General features: G+C 47.0%; 1 protein-coding gene across 4 annotated transcripts in view; it reads right to left on the reverse strand.

The window, feature by feature from the left end:
* Positions 1 to 22,999, reverse strand: part of ATPAF1 (ATP synthase mitochondrial F1 complex assembly factor 1) — a 67,352-nt gene that overhangs the window by 12,291 nt on the left and 32,062 nt on the right. Inside the window, exons 5-8 of one of the 4 annotated variants that reach the window (XM_063939534.1) lie at positions 19,228 to 19,278; positions 15,975 to 16,022; positions 586 to 819; positions 202 to 297 (exon numbers count right to left, since the gene is read on the reverse strand). In XM_063939534.1, coding sequence (XP_063795604.1) covers positions 202 to 297; positions 586 to 819; positions 15,975 to 16,022; positions 19,228 to 19,278 — 429 coding nt within the window. The remainder of the gene's footprint in view (positions 1 to 201; positions 298 to 585; positions 820 to 15,974; positions 16,023 to 19,227; positions 19,279 to 22,999) is intronic. The other 3 variants (XM_063939536.1, XM_063939535.1, XM_063939537.1) reach the window with 3 other exon arrangements.

Raw genomic sequence — 22,999 nt, forward strand, 5'->3', positions numbered from 1 at the left:
TCTATTTACACTCTATGGGTGTTGTGAACACCCACGAGTGGGAACAGACCCTGTGGGTTGGCATTACATCTTGCCGGCATTTTGCTAACCTTCGGGTTCCCGAGTGGTGGTAACCTAACCGCATCCCGTTTGCAACATCTGTATAACGATACAGAGCAGGGACTGTTCCATACTGATCTGTGAGGGCTACAGTGACCTGACCTGGACATTGATAAGTGTAGTGAAATGAAGCTCCAATCCAGACCACTGACCCACATAAAACTCGTATCCCTCATTCCGCGGCAATGCATATAGGAACTGCAACAATAACAGAGAAAAACAAAGAATTGCTATAAATCCTTTCTAGACAAAACACAACTGGTTATAGTATACACAACAGAATGATAGACACAGAAATATAACAGTATGGGCCTGATTCTGAGTCAGCCGCAATGTGGATAACGCACGCAGCCGAACAATTTTATTCGACAGCGCATGTGTCCTAGTCGCACTGCGCATGCGTCTAGAGTCCGTGCGCAAAAAGTTGTGATTGAGCTGCACGGTCTCAGACATGACAGGAAAATATACGTTATGGTAAGAACTTACCATTGATAACGGTATTTCTCCTAAGTCCACAGGATCCACAGGACAACAATGGGATATGATGAAGCGACAGCGGATTTGCACCAATCGGTCAAAGCTTTTCCGGCCTCCAAGCATGTAACGGGCCCGTGCATATATACCCGCCTCCTTGCTCAGGCAAATCAGTTGTATTCCAAAGCTCAAGGCAGGAGCATCATAGATAGCCCTAAAAAGGCGATAAGAACACACATGCACACCCTTCCGTACAAGAAGGAAGAGGTTAGTGAGTAAAAGAATCCTCAAATCAGGTGCATTAGGGTGGGATCCCTGTGGATCCTGTGGACTTAGGAGAAAATAAGAATTTACTTACCGATAATTCTATTTCTCGTAGTCCGTAGTGGATGCTGGGAACTCTGTAAGGACCATGGGGAATAGCGGCTCCGCAGGAGACTGGGCACAAAAGTAAAGCTTTAGGACTACCTGGTGTGCACTGGCTCCTCCCCCTATGACCCTCCTCCAAGCCTCAGTTAGGATACTGTGCCCGGACGAGCGTACACAATAAGGAAGGATTTTGAATCCCGGGTAAGACTCATACCAGCCACACCAATCACACCGTACAACCTGTGATCTGAACCCAGTTAACAGCATGATAACAGAGGAGCCTCTGAAAAGATGGCTCACAACAATAATAACCCGATTTTTGTAACAATAACTATGTACAAGTATTGCAGATAATCCGCACTTGGGATGGGCGCCCAGCATCCACTACGGACTACGAGAAATAGAATTATCGGTAAGTAAATTCTTATTTTCTCTGACGTCCTAGTGGATGCTGGGAACTCCGTAAGGACCATGGGGATTATACCAAAGCTCCCAAACGGGCGGGAGAGTGCGGATGACTCTGCAGCACCGAATGAGAGAACTCCAGGTCCTCCTCAGCCAGGGTATCAAATTTGTAGAATTTAGCTAACGTGTTTGCCCCTGACCAAGTAGCAGCTCGGCAAAGTTGTAAAGCCGAGACCCCTCGGGCAGCCGCCCAAGATGAGCCCACCTTCCTTGTGGAATGGGCTTTTACAGATTTTGGCTGTGGCAGGCCTGCCACAGAATGTGTAAGCTGAATTGTACTACAAATCCAACGAGCAATAGTCTGCTTAGAAGCAGGAGCACCCAGCTTGTTGGGTGCATACAGGATAAACAGCGAGTCAGATTTTCTGACTCCAGCCGTCCTGGAAACATATATTTTCAGGGCCCTGACTACGTCCAGCAACTTGGAGTCCTCCAAGTCCCTAGTAGCCGCAGGTACCACAATAGGCTGGTTCAAGTGAAACGCTGAAACCACCTTAGGGAGAAATTGAGGACGAGTCCTCAATTCTGCCCTGTCCGTATGAAAAATTAGGTAAGGGCTTTTATAGGATAAAGCCGCCAATTCTGAGACACGCCTGGCTGAAGCCAGGGCCAACAGCATTACCACTTTCCATGTGAGATATTTTAAGTCCACAGTGGTGAGTGGTTCAAACCAATGTGATTTTAGGAACCCCAAAACTACATTGAGATCCCAAGGTGCCACTGGAGGCACAAAAGGAGGCTGTATATGCAGTACCCCCTTGACAAACGTCTGAACTTCAGGAACTGAAGCCAGTTCTTTCTGGAAGAAAATCGACAGGGCCGAAATTTGAACCTTAATGGACCCTAATTTTAGGCCCATAGACAGTCCTGTTTGCAGGAAATGCAGGAAACGACCCAGTTGAAATTCCTCTGTAGGGGCCTTCCTGGCCTCGCACCACGCAACATATTTACGCCAAATACGGTGATAATGCTGTACGGTTACATCCTTCCTGGCTTTGATCAGGGTAGGGATGACTTCATCCGGAATGCCTTTTTCCTTCAGGATCCGGCGTTCAACCGCCATGCCGTCAAACGCAGCCGCGGTAAGTCTTGGAACAGACAGGGTCCCTGCTGGAGCAGGTCCTTTCTTAGAGGTAGAGGCCACGGGTCCTCTGTGAGCATCTCTTGAAGTTCCGGGTACCAAGTCCTTCTTGGCCAATCCGGAGCCACGAGTATAGTCCTTACTCCTCTCCTTCTTATGATTCTCAGTACCTTGGGTATGAGAGGCAGAGGAGGGAACACATACACTGACTGGTACACCCACGGTGTTACCAGAGCGTCCACAGCTATTGCCTGAGGGTCCCTTGACCTGGCGCAATACCTGTCTAGTTTTTTGTTGAGGCGGGACGCCATCATGTCCACCTTTGGTTTTTCCCAACGGTTCTTTACGTGGGCGACTGACGTGATGTTGTCTGACTGGATCAGCACCGGCTGACCTTGAAGCAGAGGTCTTGCTAGGCTTAGAGCATTGTAGATGGCCCTTAGCTCCAGGATATTTATGTGAAGTGATGTCTCCAGGCTTGACCACAAGCCCTGGAAATTTCTTCCCTGTGTGACTGCTCCCCAGCCTCTCAGGCTGGCATCCGTGGTCACCAGGACCCAGTCCTGAATGCCGAATCTGCGGCCCTCTAGAAGATGAGCACTCTGCAACCACCACAGGAGAGACACCCTTGTCCTTGGTGACAAGATTATCCGCTGATGCATCTGAAGATGCGACCCGGACCATTTGTCTAGCAGATCCCACTGGAAGGTTCTTGCGTGGAATCTGCCGAATGGGATTGCTTCGTAAGAAGCCACCATCTTTCCCAGGACTCTTGTGCATTGATGCACTGAGACTTGGCCTGGTTTTAGGAGATTTCTGACTAGTTCGGATAACTCCCTGGCTTTCTCCTCCGGGAGAAACACCTTTTTCTGGACTGTGTCCAGGATCATCCCTAGGAATAGAAGTCGTGTCGTCGGGATCAGCTGCGATTTTGGAATATTGAGAATCCAACCGTGCTGGCGCAGCACTATCTGAGATAGTGCTACTCCGACTTCCAACTGTTCCCTGGATCTTGCCCTTATCAGGAGATCGTCCAAATAAGGGATAACTAAAACTCCCTTCCTTCGAAGGAGTATCATCATTTCGGCCATTACCTTGGTAAAGACCCGGGGTGCCGTGGACAATCCAAACGGCAGCGTCTGAAACTGATAGTGACAGTTCTGTACCACAAACCTGAGGTACCCTTGGTGAGAAGGGTAAATTGGGACATGTAGGTCTTTGATGTCCAGAGACACCATATAGTCCCCTTCTTCCAGGTTTGCAATCACTGCTCTGAGTGACTCCATCTTGAATTTGAACCTTTGTATGTAAGTGTTCAAGGATTTTAGGTTTAAAATTGGTCTCACCGAGCCGTCCGGCTTCGGTACCACAAATAGTGTGGAATAGTACCCCTTTCCCTGTTGTAGGAGGGGTACCTTGATTATCACTTGCTGGGAATATAGCTTGTGAATGGCTTCCAATACTGCCTCCCTGTCTGAGGGAGACGTCGGTAAAGCAGACTTTAGAAAACGGCGAGGGGGAGACGTCTCAAATTCCAATTTGTACCCCTGAGATACCACCTGAAGGATCCAGGGGTCCACTTGCGAGTGGGCCCACTGCGCACTGAACTTCTTGAGACGGGCCCCCACCGTGCCTGAGTCCGCTTGTAAAGCCCCAGCGTCATGCTGAGGACTTTGCAGAGGCGGGAGAGGGCTTTTGTTCCTGGGAACTGGCTGTTTGTTGCAGCCTTTGTCCTCTCCCTCTGCCACGGGGCATAAATGAGGCGCCTTTTGCCCGCTTGCCCTTATGGGGCCGAAAGGACTGCGCCTGATAATACGGCTTCTTCTTAGGTTGAGAAGCTACCTGGGGTAAAAATGTGGATTTTCCAGCAGTTGCCGTGGCTACCAGGTCTGATAGACCTACCCCAAATAACTCCTCCCCCTTATAAGGCAATACTTCCATGTGCCTTTTAGAATCCGCATCACCTGACCACTGCCGCGTCCATAAACCTCTTCTTGCAGAAATGGACAGCGCGCTAACTCTTGATGCCAGTCGGCAAATATCCCTCTGTGCATCACGCATATATAGAAATGCATCCTTCAAATGCTCTATAGTCAGTAATATACTGTCCCTATCTAGGGTATCAATATTTTCAGTCAGGGAATCCGACCACGCCAGGCCCGCACTGCACATCCAGGCTGAGGCGATTGCTGGTCGCAGTATAACACCCGTGTGAGTGTATATACATTTTAGGATATTCTCCAGCTTTCTATCGGCAGGTTCCTTTAGGGCGGCCGTATCAGGAGAGGGTAGTGCTACCTGTTTAGACAAGCGTGTGAGCGCTTTATCCACCCTAGGGGGTGTTTCCCAACGTGCCCTATCCTCTGGCGGGAAAGGGTACGATGCCAATAACCTTTTAGGAATTATCAGTTTTTTATCAGGGGAAACCCACGCCTCATCACACACTTCACTTAATTCCTCGGATACAGTAAAAACTACAGGCAGTTTTTTCTCACCAAACATAATACCCTTTTTAGTGGTACTTGTATTATCAGAGATATGCAATACATTTTTCATTGCTTCAATCATGTAACGTGTGGCCCTAGTGGAAGTCACGTTTGTCTCCTCATCATCGACACTGGAGTCAGTATCCGTGTCTGTGTCTGCCATTTGAGGTAACGTGCGTTTTAAAGCCCCTGATGGCGTTTGAGACCCCTGGACAGGCACAAGCTGAGTAGCCGGCTGTCTCATGTCGTCAACTGTCTGTCGTAAAGAGCTGACACTGTCACGCAATTCCTTCCATAAGCTCATCCACTCAGGTGTCGACTCCCTAGGGGGTGACAACTCTATAATAGGCAATTGCTCCACCTCCATCTCATTTTCCTCCTCAAACATGTCGACACAATCGTACCGACACACCGCACACACACAGGGAATGCTCTGATAGAGGACAGGACCCCACTAGCCCTTTGGGGAGACAGAGGGAGAGTATGCCAGCACACACCAGAGCGCTATATATAGACAGGAATACCACTATAAAATGTGCTTTTCCCTTTATAGCTGCTGTTAGTATTAAAACTGCGCCAAATTAGTGCCCCCCTCTCTTTTTTACCCTTTTCTGTAGTGCAGGACTGCAGGGGAGAGTCAGGGAGACGTCCTTCCAGCGGAGCTGTGATGGAAAATGGCGCCCGTGTGCTGAGGAGATAGGCTCCACCCCCTTCTCGGCGGCCTTTTCTCCCGCTTTTTGGGGAGTTCTGGCAGGGGTTAAAATACATCCATATAGCCCTGGGGGTTATATGTGGTGTATTTATGCCAGCCAAGGTGTTTACATTGCTGCTCAGGGTGCCCCCCCCTAGCGCCCTGCACCCTCAGTGACCGAAGTGTGAAGTGTGCCTGAGTAACAATGGCGCACAGCTGCAGTGCTGTGCGCTACCTTGTTGAAGACTGATGTCTTCTGACGCCGATTTTTCCGGACCTCTTCTTGCTTCTGGCTCTGTAAGGGGGCCGGCGGCGCGGCTCTGGGACCGAGCTCCGAGGCTGGGCCTGTGTTCGGTCCCTCTGGAGCTAATGGTGTCCAGTAGCCTAAGAAGCCCAAGCTACCACCACTTAGGTAGGTTCGCTTCTTCTCCCCTTAGTCCCTCGATGCAGTGAGCCTGTTGCCAGCAGGTCTCACTGAAAATAAAAAACCTAAAACTAAACTTTCACTAAGAAGCTCAGGAGAGCCCCTAGTGTGCACCCTTCTCGGCCGGGCACAAAAATCTAACTGAGGCTTGGAGGAGGGTCATAGGGGGAGGAGCCAGTGCACACCAGGTAGTCCTAAAGCTTTACTTTTGTGCCCAGTCTCCTGCGGAGCCGCTATTCCCCATGGTCCTTACGGAGTTCCCAGCATCCACTAGGACGTCAGAGAAATACCATTATCAACGGTAAGTTCTTACCATAACGTATATTTCTCCGGCAGGGTCCATAGGTTATCTACAGGATAACAATGTGATTTCCCAAAGCAATTTAGTGGTGGGAACGCTCCTGATTGGACAGGAGAATCCTTTGCCCGAATTCAGCATCATGAGAGGCAAAGGTATCAACGGCATAGCGTCTAATGAATGTGTTAATGGAAGACCATGTGGCTGCCTTACATATCTGTTCTGCTGAAGCACCACGTTGTGCTGCCGAAGATGGACCTACCTTACGAGTAGAGTGAGCAGAGACATTAGCCGGAACCGGGAGATCAGCCTGAGAATATGCTTCTGAAATAGTCATCCGAAGCCATCTTGCCAGCGTTGTTGGCACTGGTACGATACACGTAGATCCTTAATGCACGGACCACGTCCAGCGATGCATCTCCTGCAGAAAGGCCCAGTACCTGGAAAGCCGGGACTACAATTTCTTCATTAAGGTGGAATTTAGACACCACCTTCGGAAGATACCCAGATCTGGTTCTGAGAACTGCTTTATCTGGATAAAAAAAATCAGAAATGGGGAATGACATGATAATGCCCCTAATCTGATACTCTTCTAGCTGACGCCATAGCCAGTAGAAAGAGAACTTTAGCTGTCAACCATTTAAGATCCACTTTATTAAGTGGTTCAAACGGGGCAACTTGAAGGGCTTTCAGGACTAGACTTACTGTAAGTCCCAAGGCACTGTAGTAGGAACAAAAGGAGGTTGAATGTGCAGCATTCCCTGGAAAAAAAGTATGCACATCCTGTAAATTGGCAATTTTCTTTTGGAACCAAACAGTCAATGCTGATACTTGCACTCTCTAGGAAGCCACCTTCAAACCTTTATCGATCCTGCCTGAAGGAATGCTATGAACCAGGAAACTGAAAGATTTAGGGTCCATTTTCCGTTCACTGCACCATATTCGGGGATAAAAGCAAATAATGAGCATAATTTGAATTACCTGTGGTGAGAAGCCTCTCGACTTCAGGATAGAGGTTTTAAGAGCCACGCCGTCGAAGACAGTCGATCCAGATGTCTGTGAGAACAAGGAGCCTGCATCAGTAGATCTGGACGCTGAGGGAGTAGAAGTGGAACATCGAGCGACACCCTCTGCAGATCTGTGTACCAATGTCTTCTGAGCCAAGCCAGAGCTATTAGTATCACGGCACCTTTCCCTTGCTTTATCTTTCTCACCACCCTGGGTAATAGGGTGATTGGAGGAAACACATAAGCCAGATGAAAGTCCCATCTCAACGACAGGGCATCCACAAAGATCGCTCTGGGATCCTTTGTTCTTGACCCATATGTGAGCACTTTGTTGTTCAGATGGGACGCCATGAGATCTATCTCTGGCAACCCCCCACTTGTCTACTAGAGTCTGGAAGACCTCCGGGTGTAGAGCCCATTCGCTTGCCTGAATGGCGTGTTGACTGAGAAAGTCGGCTTCCCAGTTTAGGACTCCCGGAACGAACACTGCAGACAAGGCTGGATGATGAAGTTCTGCCCACTTTAGTATGTGACTTACCTCCATCGCTTTTCGGCTGCGAGTTCCTCCTTGATGGTTGAGGTACGCTACTGCCGTCGCATTGTCCGAGTGGATCTGGACTGGTATTCCCCGAAGATGTCCTTTGCCTGAATCAGTGCCATGTATATGGCCTGAAGTTCCAATATGTTTATTGGCAGGCAACCTTCTTCCTTGGTCCATTGCCCCTGAAAACACAACCTTCCTGACACTGCTCCCCAGCCCTGGAGACTAGCGTCTGTCTTCAGAATTTCCCAATCTGATATCCAAAAGGGTCTCCCCTTGTCCAGATGGGATGTCTGTAGAGACCAGGCTAATGACCTTCTTACTTCTATCGTAAGAAACATAGTCTGTGTTTTTATCGTCTGATGCAACCCATTCCATTTGGCAAGAATCAGACGCTGCAGAGGCCTCGAGTGGAATTGTGCACACTCCACCATGTCAAATGTTGACACCATCAAACCCATCATGTGCATTGCTGCGTGAATGGATACCTTTTGACTGTGTATCAAGTCCCGAATCCTTGACTGGACCTTGGATATCTCGTCCAGAGGTAAAATTACTCTCTGAAGACTTGAATCCAGTACAGCCCCCAAGTGAGTCATCCGTTGTGACGGAACCAGAGACGATTTTGCCCAATTTATGAGCCACCCGTGGTTCTGCAGACACGTTATTGTCTGTTGCAGATGACATAAAAGCAATTCTTGTGTCTGTGCCAGGATTAAAAGATCGTCAAGGTATGGAAATAGTCTTATCCCCTACTGGCGGAGATAAGCTGCCATTACCACCATAATCTTGGTAAATACTCTGGGAGCTGTGGCTAACCCAAAAGGTAGGTCCTGGAACTGAAAATGCTGTTGGAGGATAGCGAACCTGAGATATCACCGATGGGACAGTGCTATAGGAACATGTAGGTAAGCATCCTGTATATCCAGGGATACCATATAATCCCCTGGCTCCATGGCCAAAATTATGGAACGTAACTTCTCCATGTGAAACAGAGGTACCCAAATGTATTTGTTCAGTACTTTGAGATTGAGAATGGGCCGAAATGACCCATTTGGCTTCTGAACTAAAAACAGGTTGGAGTAAAAAACCCTGTCCTCATTGTGCATGAGGAACTGGAATGACTACTCCTGACTGAAGCAATTTCTGAACTGTTTCTAACAAAGCCCTGGCATTCGTCTCTACCAGAGATGGGCTGGTACGAAAAAAACCTTAGAGCAAATGCATAACCTAAAGATACCGCTTCCTGCACCCAGGCATCTGTTGTAGACTGCTGCCAGATTTGTGCAAACTGAAGAAGTCGGCCCCCCACCCTTGGGTCCCCCCCAGGTGGAGGCCCGCACCATCAGACTGATTGCTTATTATCCTGTTTTCCCAACCGGACCTCTGGTAGCACAATGCTTTTTAGTCTTACCAGACTTGATGTATTGGGGCTGCTTGCCATCACTTTTTCTTTTAGCTTTTCCTTGAGACAAAAAGGGCCGAAAAGCTGGAACTTTAGGTTTGAAATAGTATGTGGAAGGAAACTTGACCTTCTTGGAGTCTGCTTCTGGCTCCAGAATATCTGTCAATTCTTTACCAAAAAGAATATCTTCAGAAAAGGGCAAAGATTTCAAAACTTTCTTAGATTCCGAATCAGCTTTCCATGTACGTAGCCAAACTGCTCTGCGAGCAGCTATTGTTGAAGCTGATGCCCTGGAGGATATAGTACCCATATCCAATGCTGCTTCTTCCAGGAACATTGCAGCCTGTTTTATATGAACTATATGGGATTTTTGCTCTCTAGAAGCTACAGAAAAATCCACCTCCAATGCATCAGCCCAGGCAGCCACTGCCTTTGCCATCCAAGCTGAAGCCATGGCTGGCCTTATGACTGCCCCAGACAGGGAAAAAATGTTTTTTAGAAAACCATCCACTCTCCTATCCGTGACATCATTTGATGATGTTGAAGGCAAAAGTAATGTAGATTTTCACACTAATCAAATTACATGCGTATCTACTTTAGGAGCCACCTCCCTTTTTAAACAATCCCCAGCTGGAAGAGGATAGTTTGAATTCCATCTCTTAGGAATTCTAAACTTCTTATTGGGCGTAGCTCAAGCCTCTTCCATAATTTCCATCAGCTGATCTGACCCTGGAAACTCACTCAACTGTTTTGGGACGTTTAAACAAGGGTGCCTTGGTTTTTAACACAGGGTCTGCTGAATCCTCTAAGGATAGAATGGCTTTCATTGCTTGAATTATCTCAGCTATAGCCACTGAGCTGAGACCTTCCCCCTCTTCATATGCCGAAGTAGAATTAATTGAGCTTTCATCTTCCGATGAATCCTCATCTGAATCATGTGTAGCCTGTGAGGGTGAAGATTTATTTACCACCGGCTCATCAGCTTGTTTCTTTTGAGTAGCTGCTGCTAGAAGTGATACACCATAGGTGGGGAGCTGCATGAAAGGGTTAATAGTGTAACCTATCCCTGGGACAGGAGTTGGAGGTATTATCCTGTCAGCTGTACTGGATAAAGTCTGTGCAAACATAGCCCAAGGTGGATCCATCTGCACCTGAATCTGCCTTGTATTTTTCATTAACCCCTTGTGAAAGCTAAACAATTTGCACACAAACCATCCTGAACCAGATCCTGAGAGGATAACACACCTTTGCAAGACAAACATGATATGAGTGTTGGTGTTGCTGGGAGTGTACATTCCTCACCTTTGCCGCTCTTAGACATTATAAATAATTAACACTTCTACAGCGTACTACACAATTTGTGACTGTAATCACTTTAAATTTCTTAAAGTGATATACAATCCGACCCTACCCATGCACCAGCATTGAGGATCGGAATATATACGTTATGGTAAGAACTTACCGTTGATAATGGTATTTCTCCTAAGTCCACAGGCTCCACGGGATAACAATGGGATATGATGGAGCGACAGCGGATTTGCAACAATCAGTCAAAGCTTTCCGGCCTCCCAGCATGCAACGGGCCTGTCCATATATCCCCGCCCCCTGGCTCAGGCAAATCAGTTGTATTCCAAAGCTCAAGGCAGGAGCATTATGTAGAACCCTAATCAGGTGAGAAGAACACACATGCACACCCTTCCGTACAAGGAGGAAGAGGTTAGTGAGTAGAAGGATCCTCAAATCAGTTGCGTCTGGGTGGGATCCCTGTGGAACCTGTGAACTTAGGAGAAATACCGTTATCAACGGTAAGTTCTTACCATAACGTATATTTCTCCGGCAGGGTCCACAGGTTAACCACAGGATAACAATGGGATTTCCCAAAGCAGTTTAGTGGTGGGGACGCTCCTGATGCTCAGGAGAATCCTTCGCCCGAATTCAGCATCGTGAGAGGCAAAGGTATCCAAAGCAAAATGTCTTAATGTTTTTCTGGAGGTATAGCCGAACCTTGGATAACACTGATGGACAAAGGTATAGGAACATGTAGGTAGGCCTCCTGTATCTCCAGGGATTCATAAAGAACCCCCTGGCTCCCTGCCACACATAAGGAACATAATGATTCCATGTTTCCAAATGTATTTGCTCAGCATTTTTCGGATTTAGCATGAGCCGAAATTACTCATTTGTCTTCTGATTAAGCCAGGATGAAGTAAAACCTTGTCCTTGTTTGCCAGAGGAACTGGAATGACTATTCCTGACCAAAGCAATTTTCTGACCTGCGTCTTGCAAAGCCAGGCCTTCGTCTAAAGCCGAGATAGGCTGTTTTGAAGGCGAAACATAACTAGAGATACCATGCCAGGTCTGTGACCTAATGAAGTCAGCCCCCCAACCTGGGATCTCCCAGGCGGAGACCACACCATCCACTGATGGTTTTATTTTTCTACAGCACTGGGTATTCCCTATATCCGAATACTAACCAGGCCCACACTGTAGATCTTCTGGTAGCTCAACAGTTTCCTAATTTGAAATCACACTGACGTGGGATTCAGCCTATGGCAGGCTTCTATTGATAGTGTAATATCAACGCGTGAACTGTATGTGGAAGGAACCTGACTTTCTTGGAGACTGCTTCTGACTCCGGAGTATCTGTCAATTCTTACCAAAAAGGAATATTTTTAGAACAAGACAATGATTCCATCTACAGCACCTGGTATTTCTCACCAGGCCCCACACTGCATAGCTTCCAAGATCTGGTGAGATTGGGCATATCCAGAGTGGTGTGGCTGTAGATCTTCCATGTACCCAGCTAAACTGCTCTATGAGCAGGTATAGTTAGGGCTGATAACCTGGAGTAAATATTTTGCGCATATCCAATGCTTCCAGGACGATTGCAGTCTTTTATATGAGCCATATGATATTCTTATTCTTGAAAAAAATCTCCTTCCATTGCATCAGCCCAGGCAACCACTGCCTTTGCCATTTAAGCCGAAGCCAAGGCTTGGCCTCATGACAGCCCTAGACAGGAAAATTGAAAGCAAAGCTACTGTAGATTCTTCTTATCAACTTTAGGAGCCATCTCCCCTTTTTTTTAAACAATCCCCAGCAGATCATAGGAATTCTAACTTTTTACTGGGCGTAACCCAACCTCTTCCATGATTATCTTGGAACTCAAGTATTGGGATGTTTAGACACAGGTGCCTTGGTTTTTTTTAGCACAGGCTTTACTGTATCCCCTAAGGATAAGACGGCTTTATTGCTTTCAATTACCTCAGGTATATTCGAGAGCTGAGACCTACCTCTTTTTCATATGATGAAGTAGAATATTAGGGCTTTCATCTACTGATGAATCTAAACAATGTGTAGTCTGCGAGAGTTAAGATTTACTTACCACTCATTCCGAGTAGCTGCTGCTGTATGTAAGGGCTTGTAACCCTATTCCTGGTACAGGATTTTGGGGGATTATCTATCCGACTTCCTGGATAAGCTTGTGTAAACATAGCCCCAGGTAGATACACGTGTTCCTGCATCTGCCTTGCTGAGCTAAACATTATGCATACAAGCCATCCTGAACCAGATAATAAGAGGATAATGCAGCTTCAAACATGGTATGAGTGTCCTCACCATTGTCGCTTTATTACATGATAATCAGCACTACACAATTTTGTGACTGTATCAGTTTACCTTTTAAAATTATATCCATTCGATCCTCCTCATGCACCAGCATTGAGGATCTGCAAAACAAACTGACAAACCTGTAGCAAAGTCAGCATCATACTAGCAGTCAGTCACATGTTATACATTAGTATTTTATGCAATATGAGCATATTGTCAACTACATTATTATTTTAAGTATGTAGGAGAACACATTTACTGAATCATGTTTAACATATGTAACATATTCAGACGCAATGCGAAAGAAACAACAGTAATGGTATACAGACTCATATGCAATAGGCACTTATCTAACTATTCATATTCAAAACAGTAGAGATGTATTGCTGTATAGCCCGTACTCAGAGTGGGATACAGGGAGACTTACCCCGCTTCCAGGATCGATCAATGCGTTAGCAAATGCTGAGTGGATCCAGACGCTACTAGTGTACACTGCCGCTCCATGAAGCTATAGTGAACACAGAAGCACCGGTCACACACCCGCCTATGCTGCGACCGGGCCTTCAGTGAACTCGGACGGACCGGTCACGCAGCCGCCAATGCTGCGACCGGGTCCCCTCGTGGTAGCAATCAGTGAACACAGACGCCACGGTCATACAGCCGCATATGCTGCGACCGGATCCCCTCGTCTCCCAGTGTAGCTGGTAGCGTCTGAGACGGAAGCGAGAAAACAGTTCATGGCGGGAGACTCGGAGGAAACTGGTCATGAACCGGGGGGGGCAACCAGGAGAGCGTCTGACTCCCCACTGCTGACATCAACCCTAGGGATCGCAGCCTCATACTATTCCTGCAGCCTCTGATCCCTAAGGCCTAGCGCTGGTGCACCAGAGGTGGCAGCTGTGTCAGCAACTGGTGGTCTCCTCCTAAAACAGTGCGGCTGTGTCCGTATTCCCCTTCTAAGCGGAACCGAAGCCTTACCTTCTTCCCGTGCTCCGGCCACAGCATGGTAACGTCTGCTGGACCTGCTAGTATATCCGACACAGAGGCCCGCCGAAACAGCACTGTACTCGTGGGTAAGCGTTGTCGCGACCCGGCAGAGAGTTGTTGGAGCGACTCTTTCTAAGTTACATATAAGACGCTATTTAGAAAGATCACTCAGAAAAATAGTAAGACTATAAAAACAAAATAAGAAAGCTTAGGGCTGCTATAAACCAGCAGCCCTCTGAGCATGGTCCGGCTCCTGCCGCTCCAAACAAAAAACTGATTTGCCTGAGCAAGGAGGAGGGGATATATGGACGGGCTCGTTGCATGCTGGGAGGCCGGAAAAGCTTTGACTGATTGGTGGAAATCCGCTTCATCATATCCCATTGTTATCCTGTGGATAACCTGTGGACCCTGCCGGAGAAATGTAATGGTTGTTCCTGGCAGTGAGTGGGAGACGGTAAAGCAGAAGCACAGAGACTGTACATCGTATGGGGGTGTTGCTAACTCACTGATTGCGAACTCAAAATCGCCGAAATTGGAGGCCATATCCTGACGCACAATCGTGCATAGGGCTGGTGTAAGTTTCCATGATACAACCGATGGTGGCATATAAAGACGCAACAAACGGTATTTTAGTGTCTGAAGTGGGTGCCTCAGTCCTCACATGTGCTGAACACGCTTGTACAAGTCACAGAAGCAAACGACACACACAGACACTGCAGCGTCCAATCAGGCCCTACAAGTGCAGACTAACAAAACAATTCGTCTGTACGATCAGCATATGGATCAGGCCTGTCACAGCACACTGTTCTGGTATATCTGCACAAGTCCACACTGCAATGTTATACCCCCCTAGTGGACAGAAGTATGAATGGGAAGTCTGTGAGAACATGCATAGGATAAGTGTGACAATCAGCTCACTTAGGAGTGTAGTAGTATTGTTTGGTGCACTCTGTTATTATATACACAAATAACCTGTTGTTTAATTAAATAGACACTGACTGATTGTCTGCTGTAATACATCCATATATCGGACATATCCCGCACAGCACTGTTACAATTTACCATCAAAATAACATTTTTACATTGTAGAATACAAGAACGTGAATGTCTCACTAAATAATATGTCACAATAGTGGACTGTAGCCCTCCATGTAAAATCCGCCAACCCGATCAGTGTCAGTGAGCCAGATGAAGTTGTGTGACTGCACTGGCTTCGGTGTGACTGGCTGTGACTTCTCATTGGAAATTCTACCAGTCACAGACATTACAGACAGTCCCATTGGGAGGTGTTTCCACCCTCTGGGTCTGCCAGACCGAGCTGCGATAAGCAGCAAGCTGGCTTCCTGTAGGAAGCCACTCCCTGACTTTCGCAGACACAAATCCGGCTTCTATGGGCTGCAGCCAATGCAGTCCAAAGAAGCCGGGTGTTTGTGCATGCGCTAGTCCCAGCTCCTGCCAGATACACTGCGCAGGTGCCAGGATCTGGGACCGGCTGCCTCCTCTCCGGGCATGGGGCAGTCCCCATTCCATAAGTAGGAGCCGACGCAACAAAGCACCCATACATCTCGAATAACGTCTGAGTTTATATTAAATCACATTAAAGATACTGATATAATCCTCTAAGAAAACCAAAACTTAAATCCTAGTCCAAACCAGATACAGTAAGAAAACATTGATGGGAAATCAAAAACATAAATACTTTGCTGCATGTTGCCTCCCTAATGGGTTTTTGTCTCAGGTTGCCATCTGCCTGTGGAGGGGAACTCCTATAGAGAATAGGTGTCCCGGTGGCTTACACAGGAAGGTCTTGCTTTTATGTAGAAAATTAAAATATGCAATAGGTTTCTGAAAGATGACAGGCGGTCAGTAATATATGACTCTGCCGGCGGGAGGCCAAGCTGTGCTAACAACGCAGGACAAAGTGCTTCTCACCACAGACATATGCAGACATCTGTGTAGTGTTTGTGGACCCAACGTGACCAGGAGCTGCACACTGACAAACTAGGAAAGGGCTTCACCGGAAGATGATGTTACTTACAGAGGGACATGACTGCGCTCGTCGCCATATGAGCTCAAACGCCTCTCCCTGCAGAAGGAAGAAACAGAAAGTTATGATCCCCAGAGATAAGAAGAGAACACAGACAGGAGACTGGGCTAGTGTCTCAGGATAGTGCAGTATATCAGCCCCAATAAATGAAATGCATTAAGAGGCCCATTACAAAGGGCCAGATACCGTCAGTATGTAAAGAGTATGATGGAATGATGAGGTGCAATACACTCTCCAGCCTGTAGGTGGGACTATGGGGCTGATTGCGAGTTGGGAGCAAAGCAATAAATGAAAGGAACTTTGCAACTTAGCAAAACCATGTTACCCTGCAGGTGGGGCCGATATAATATGTGCAGAGAGATGACATGTGAGAGGGGCATGTCCAAACAGATCTAAACTGCAATGTTACAATAAACCTTCCAGCACTTGTGGGCTACATGCAGAAGCAGCCAGTGGTTACCCCGCATGCAAAAGCAATTCATGTATTTACACCCCTTGTATTGCAGCATGGATTGTCTAATTGCAGAGTTACAGAACCTGAGCTTTTTGCTTAGCTTCCAACTCAGAACCAGCGGGAGATGTACCAAGCCTTCTATAGAGTGGGGACGTGGACACGTTACCCAGAGCGGTTTGTCAAGCTAACCAATCAGCCTCTAGCAAGAGTTTATCAGTGCATTCTCTAATATGTTAGATATGGTCAGAGCCATTTTGGTGCCCTGTGTCAGGAAGAGAATTTGTACCCCCACCCCCCCCCCCCTATTATAAACAGGGACAGTATGCACAAAAATATAGGGGCATGGCTTCATGGGAAAGGGGCATGGCCACAAGATAGTACTAATTCACATTACACCGCACAGTAGTGCCATGACCCTTATATATACACATTAGGCCACACAGTAGTGCCCCCTATGTACGTTATGCCACACAGTAGTGCCCCTTATACACGGTACAAAGTAGACCTCCATACACATTATGCCAGGTAGAGCCCATTATGCCAGATAGGGCCCATTATACACATTATGCCAGGTAAAGCCCCATATGCACATTATGCCAGGCTGATTTTGCCTGGTCTACAATGCTGCTTTAACAAAAAAAGGGCAGACTTGCACAAGTCTCACACCTGCTGCAACTCGGAGGCTATTACTTTTAGCACCTGGTGTAAGTGAGCCACCAGGTCCCGAGTGACTCTGCTAACGCTGGCTGTCATTGTGATTTGATAAGCAACACTTGTACATCTGTGTGCGACTGATTCTCAATCTGTATAGCAGGCTTGTGATCTCAGAGGGATTGTTTGGCATGGCTGTAATAATAGTGTATGTGGGCACATATTTATAGGTAATGGCATTCTGTTTGAACTTTGGGCCTGATTCAGACTTGATCGCTGTTGTGCGAATTTGCAAGCCGGACGCTTATTAATCGACTGCGCATGCGTACGGATCGAAGTACGCATTTGCTAGGTCAAACAGCAACTTTTTTGATCGCTAGCCATACACAAGTTGATTGACAGGAAGCGGGCGTTTGGGGGTGGTAACTTGCCATTTTTCTGGGAGTGTCCGTAAAAACACAGGCGTAGGAGTAGGTCCAGGGCTACGCACATGGCGAGTGAGTTGTGAACGGATTTGCAGCTGACCAGCGAACGCCGAGATTTTCGCAAAGCGTACGCAGACTTGCACATGGTGGGTTTTCATTCTGTCTGAGCGGCCGCTATCTGATCGCAGATCTAGAGGAGCAATCAGGTCTAAATAACCCCCTTAGCTCCCCTCATCCCACCAACAACTCGTATGCCCCGTGGAGCCGGGACCTGTGTCAGGCTAAGCTTTGTCTGACCAGTTTTTGCTAATACCCTGTGCAGAAACAAAGGTTCAGCCATGTTAATGCTTTACAAGCTTAAATCAGTATGATGACAGAGAATGGTTTATGGCAGTGAGTAGTAAATGTCTAGGTCCATTAACTCAATTAAACACCTAACAGATCAATGTTCGTAGGGCACAAAATTGCAAAATCCCTGAAAACGGTGTAACATCATGAGTATAAGTTCACAAGAGAAATGGCGCTATGAAGGGGATGTCATAACTTCTGAAGTCAACAGAATTCCACTTTCTTGTTTCCTATTCCTTTGCTCACAGCCTTTTTCTGCCGTGTGTAAACCAGGTACAGAACCAGCCTATGGTCCTTACAGTGAGAGACCGTCACAGCCAGTGATCACATGATGCGTCGTCATCATCATCATCATCTCTATACAGAAACAGTTTCTTCAGAAATCAAGTTGAATATATAATTGTTACACACACCCTGAGCGCAGAAACACAGAGCCCTGTACAGTATAATGGGATCCTCCTTATTCCTGATGTCTAGAAACACGTTCCAGAGCTAGATAAGGTGATCCTATGTTTGGTACACCACCACGTGTGTATGTTACCTTGTGCAGGCGCTTGCAACGTTTACTAAACACATTGCTTGTTTTATGCTTTTTCTTCTCTCTAAGCAAGATATTGGGCCTAATTCAGACCGGACCACTTCTCTGCGAAATTTGCAGAGGTTAGTGATCAGATGGTCGCCAACCAGACAGAGTGAAAATCCGCCCGGTGCAAGTCTGTGTACGCTGTGCTAAAAGCTTTGCAAACGTCTGCCAGCTGCAAATCCATTCGCAACTCACTCACCATTGAATGTTTTTTCCAGTGTGTGAAGTCTGTGCGTAGCTCAGGACTTACTTCTACAGTGCGAAAGAAACAGGCTGATCGAGCCGAAGCTGACATCAAACACCCTCCCTAAAACCGCTTGGGAACGCCTGCGTTTTTCCTGACAATCCCAACGGGCAGTTACCCCCCCTAAACGCCCACTTTCTGTCAATCAACCTGCGTTCGCCTAGCGATAAAAAAAACAACGCTAACTTTCACAGTTTGGCCTCGTGCATACGCATTACGATCCGTACACATGCGCAGTTGTTCGATAATCGTCCGCCTTGCGATTTCGCACAACAGTGATCAGGTCTATTGTCGGGAAGTAGAAATGCCGACTCTTGTTGTACAATTCTGTTGTGTTCTCTGCACTGGATACAGTGAAAACACAGATCTACGTCTTAGTGCAAACAAACGGCTGAAAAGCACAGTAAGAGGCAAGACAATGCACAGTTTTTCATCAAAGTTTCTATACGGTAAGTCAAATCCAGTAAATAAAGTGAATCCATTGTAAGGAAAATCCATTTAAAACAGTTGTAAACAAAATAAGCGTTTGTGGTACTTACAGGTATAACTGCATATACGGTGTCTTTTGTGGAAAAATACTCATTCCATATCTATAGGGAAATACAAAATCAGGTTTCTAGGTTAGCAGACTATAGCTCAACACTGGGAGAATGAATGTTCCATTATAACTATACAAACACAATTTTAGCGAATGAAAACGACCTACACAATATTAAAATGCAGGGACTCCGTAAGTACAAAAAAAGGACAAACCCTGATGTATAAATATCACAATATAATAGAACAAATCAATACCCCCCTATTCTCCCTGACTGTAAACATAGGGCAGGTGCAGACGCTGCATGGGATTTTTTTTGTAAACAAAACCACGCCCCTCCTACTTTAACACTTAAAGGGGTATATGCAATTGCGGTCGAATTCCCGAAATTGACGAATTTCGGGAATTTTTCGCCCAAAAAAAAAAACGTCAATGCAATTCAGTGCTTTCTGTCCAAAAAACGGACTTTCAAAATTCGACTTTTTGAAATTCGACTTTTGTCAAATTCGACTTTTCTGCAATGATATAAGTGCTGCAATTCGACCAAAGTGTATTCAATTGAAGTTTGGAAATTCGACAACAGTGCTTTTAGACAGTAAATTCAACATTTTCAATCCGCCACATTTTGGTGGGTGAAACTAATAAAAAAAAAAAATTTTTGTGTTTTTTTTATTGATAATAGCATATCTATTTATATTAGAAGGGATTAGGTACTTGGTTGTCTTTTTTGGAGGCACAAGTATTATTTATATATTTTTTAAAATAATATATTTTTTTTTTAGATGGAATGTTAAAATCCCGGAAAAAAATGGCGTGGGGTCCCCCCTCCAAAGCATAACCAGCCTCGGGCTCATCGAGCTGGTCCTGGTTCTAAAAATGCGGGGGGAAAATTGACATGGGATCCCCCGTATTTTTAAAACCAGCACCGGGCTCTGCGCCTGATGCTGGTGCAAAAAATACGGGGGACAAAAAGAGTAGGGGTCCCCCGTATTTTATACACCAGCATCGGGCTCCACTAGCTGGACAGATAATGCCACAGCCGGGGGTCACTTTTATACAGTGCCTTGCGGCCGTGGCATTAAATATCCAACTAGTCACCCCTGGCCAGGGTACCCTGGGGGAGTGGGGACCCCTTCAATCAAGGGGTCCCCCCCCCCAGCCACCCAAGGGCCAGGGGTGAAGCCCGAGGCTGTCCCCCCCATCCAAGGGCTGCGGATGGGAGGCTGATAGCCTTGAGGAAAATGACAGAATATTGTTTTTTCCAGTAGTACTACAAGTCCCAGCAAGCCTCCCCCGCAAGCTGGTACTTGGAGAACCACAAGTACCAGCATGTGGGAGAAAAACGGGCCCGCTGGTACCTGTAGTACTACTCGGGGAAAAAATACCCAAATAAAAACAGGAGACACACACCGTGACAAGTACAACTTTATTACACACTGCCGACACATACTTACCTATGTTGACACGAAGCAGTCGGTCCTCTTCTCCAAGTAGAATCCACGGGTACCTGAAAATAAAAGATAATTATACTCACCTGAACCATGGTCCAGAGATAAATCCACGTACTTGTCAAAAAAAGAAAACGAACACCCGACCAGCGTACTGAAAGGGGTCCCATGTTGACACATGAGACCCCTTTCCCCGAATGCAGAGAGACCCCCCCGTGACTGCTGTCACTGAAAGGTCTCGTAAGCCAATCATCGAGCGCAACGTCCTTGCACTCTGCTGATTGGCTCTGTGCGCGTCTGAGCTGTCAGCGCATCGCACAGCTCCCTCCATTATATTCAATGGTGGGAACTTTGCGGCTAGTGGTGGAGTCACCCGCGGTCAGCCGCTGACCGCGGGTAACCCCACCGCTGACGGCAAAGTTCTCACCATTGAAAGTAATGGAGAGGCTTTGCGATGCACTGTCTGACCTCAGACGCGAGACAGCCAATCAGGTGAGCGCCACGAAGTAGCGCTTCCTGATTGGCTGAAGGGACCTCAGTGACTGGAGTCACGTGGGGTCCCGGCATTCGTGGAAAGGGGTCCCATGTGTCAACATGGGACCCCTTTCAGTCCGTTGGTACGGGTGTGCGTGTTTTTATTTTGCCAAGTACGTGGATTTATCTCTGGACGTGGATTTATTTCTGGACACTGGCAGGTGAGTATAATTTTTTTCACAGGTACCCTCGGATCGTCGGAGACTGTGGCAGTCGGTGTGTCAACATAGGTAAGTATGTGTGTGTCGGCAGTGTGTAATAAAGTTGTACTTGTCACGGTGTGTGTCTCCTGTTTTTATTTGGGTATTTTTTTTCCAGTAGTACTACAGGTACCAGCGGGCCCGTTTTTCTCCCGCATGCTGGTACTTGTGGTTCTCCAAGTACCAGCTTGCGGGGGAGGCTTGCTGGGACTTGTAGTACTACTGGAAAAAACAATATTCTGTCATTTTCCTCAAGGCTATCAGCCTCCCATCCGCAGCCCTTGGATGGGGGGGGGGGGGGGGGAGACAGCCTCGGGCTTCACCCCTGGCCCTTGGGTGGCTGGGGGGGGGGACCCCTTGATTGAAGGGGTCCCCAATCCCCCAGGGTACCCTGGCCAGGGGTGACTAGTTGGATATTTAATGCCACGGCCGCAAGGCACTGTATAAAAGTGACCCCCGGCTGTGGCATTATCTGTCCAGCTAGTGGAGCCCGATGCTGGTGTATAAAATACGGGGGACCCCTACTCTTTTTGTCCCCCGTATTTTTTGCACCAGCATCAGGCGCAGAGCCCGGTGCTGGTTTTAAAAATACGGGGGATCCCATGTCAATTTTGTCCCCGCATTTTTAGAACCAGGACCAGCTCGAAGAGCCCGAGGCTGGTTATGCTTTGGAGGGGGGACCCCACGCCATTTTTTATCGTTTTTTCCCCGTTTTTCCCCGTTTTTTTTTATCGCGGCAAAAACCGGCAAATCGGCCGTTTTTCGCCCGCGGGACTGTCGAATCCGTTTTTCATTGAATATGGTGAATTTCGGAAGCCACCTGCCGGAATTCACCTGTCGAATTGTGTCGAATTAAAAAACGGCGATAATTTGCCGCGATTCGCCGCTAAATGCATATACCCCAAAGTGGGACAGCATTTTTGTATCTGCATCTCTAATACAGGTATCAATGTTTCAGGACACACAAAAAAAACCTTTTTATATTGCTCCACTTGTCACTGCCTGCTCCCACCTCGATCACCTCTTTAACCTATCACTCTCTACATTCATCTTTCCCTCACCATTCAAACGTGCTCGTCTCACCTATCCTCAAAAAATCCAACCTTGACCCTTCCTCACCCGCTAGCTATGTGATTTCTTAGTTTTTTTATTTTTAATAAATTTGCAAAAAATCACAAAAAAAACTTTTTTCATTATGGGGTAGAATTTGGAGGGGAAAAAAAGAATTTATTCCTATTTGGAATAAGGCTGTAGCATAACAAAATGTGGAAAAAGTGAAGCGCTGTGATTACTTTCCAGAACCATACATCTCCAACCTCATCTCCCTACATACTCCCACCCACCCACTCCAGTCGGCCAATGACCGTCGCCTCTCATCTACTTGGTCACTACATCCCATAAACGAATCCAAGATTTTGCCCATGCTGCCCCTCTTCACAGAAACAAGCTCCCTTGCTCTATTACACTCTCCCCAGCCTTGGAAAGCTTCAAATGGGCACTGAAAACTCACCTGTTCATCCAAGCTTACCCATCCGCATAACCCAGTATTGAGGACGCTCTCCCATCCCTACGCCTTGGCCATCTCTGCGTC

The sequence above is a fragment of the Pseudophryne corroboree genome, chromosome 9 (assembly GCF_028390025.1).
Source record: "Pseudophryne corroboree isolate aPseCor3 chromosome 9, aPseCor3.hap2, whole genome shotgun sequence".
Classification (NCBI taxonomy): domain Eukaryota; kingdom Metazoa; phylum Chordata; class Amphibia; order Anura; family Myobatrachidae; genus Pseudophryne; species Pseudophryne corroboree.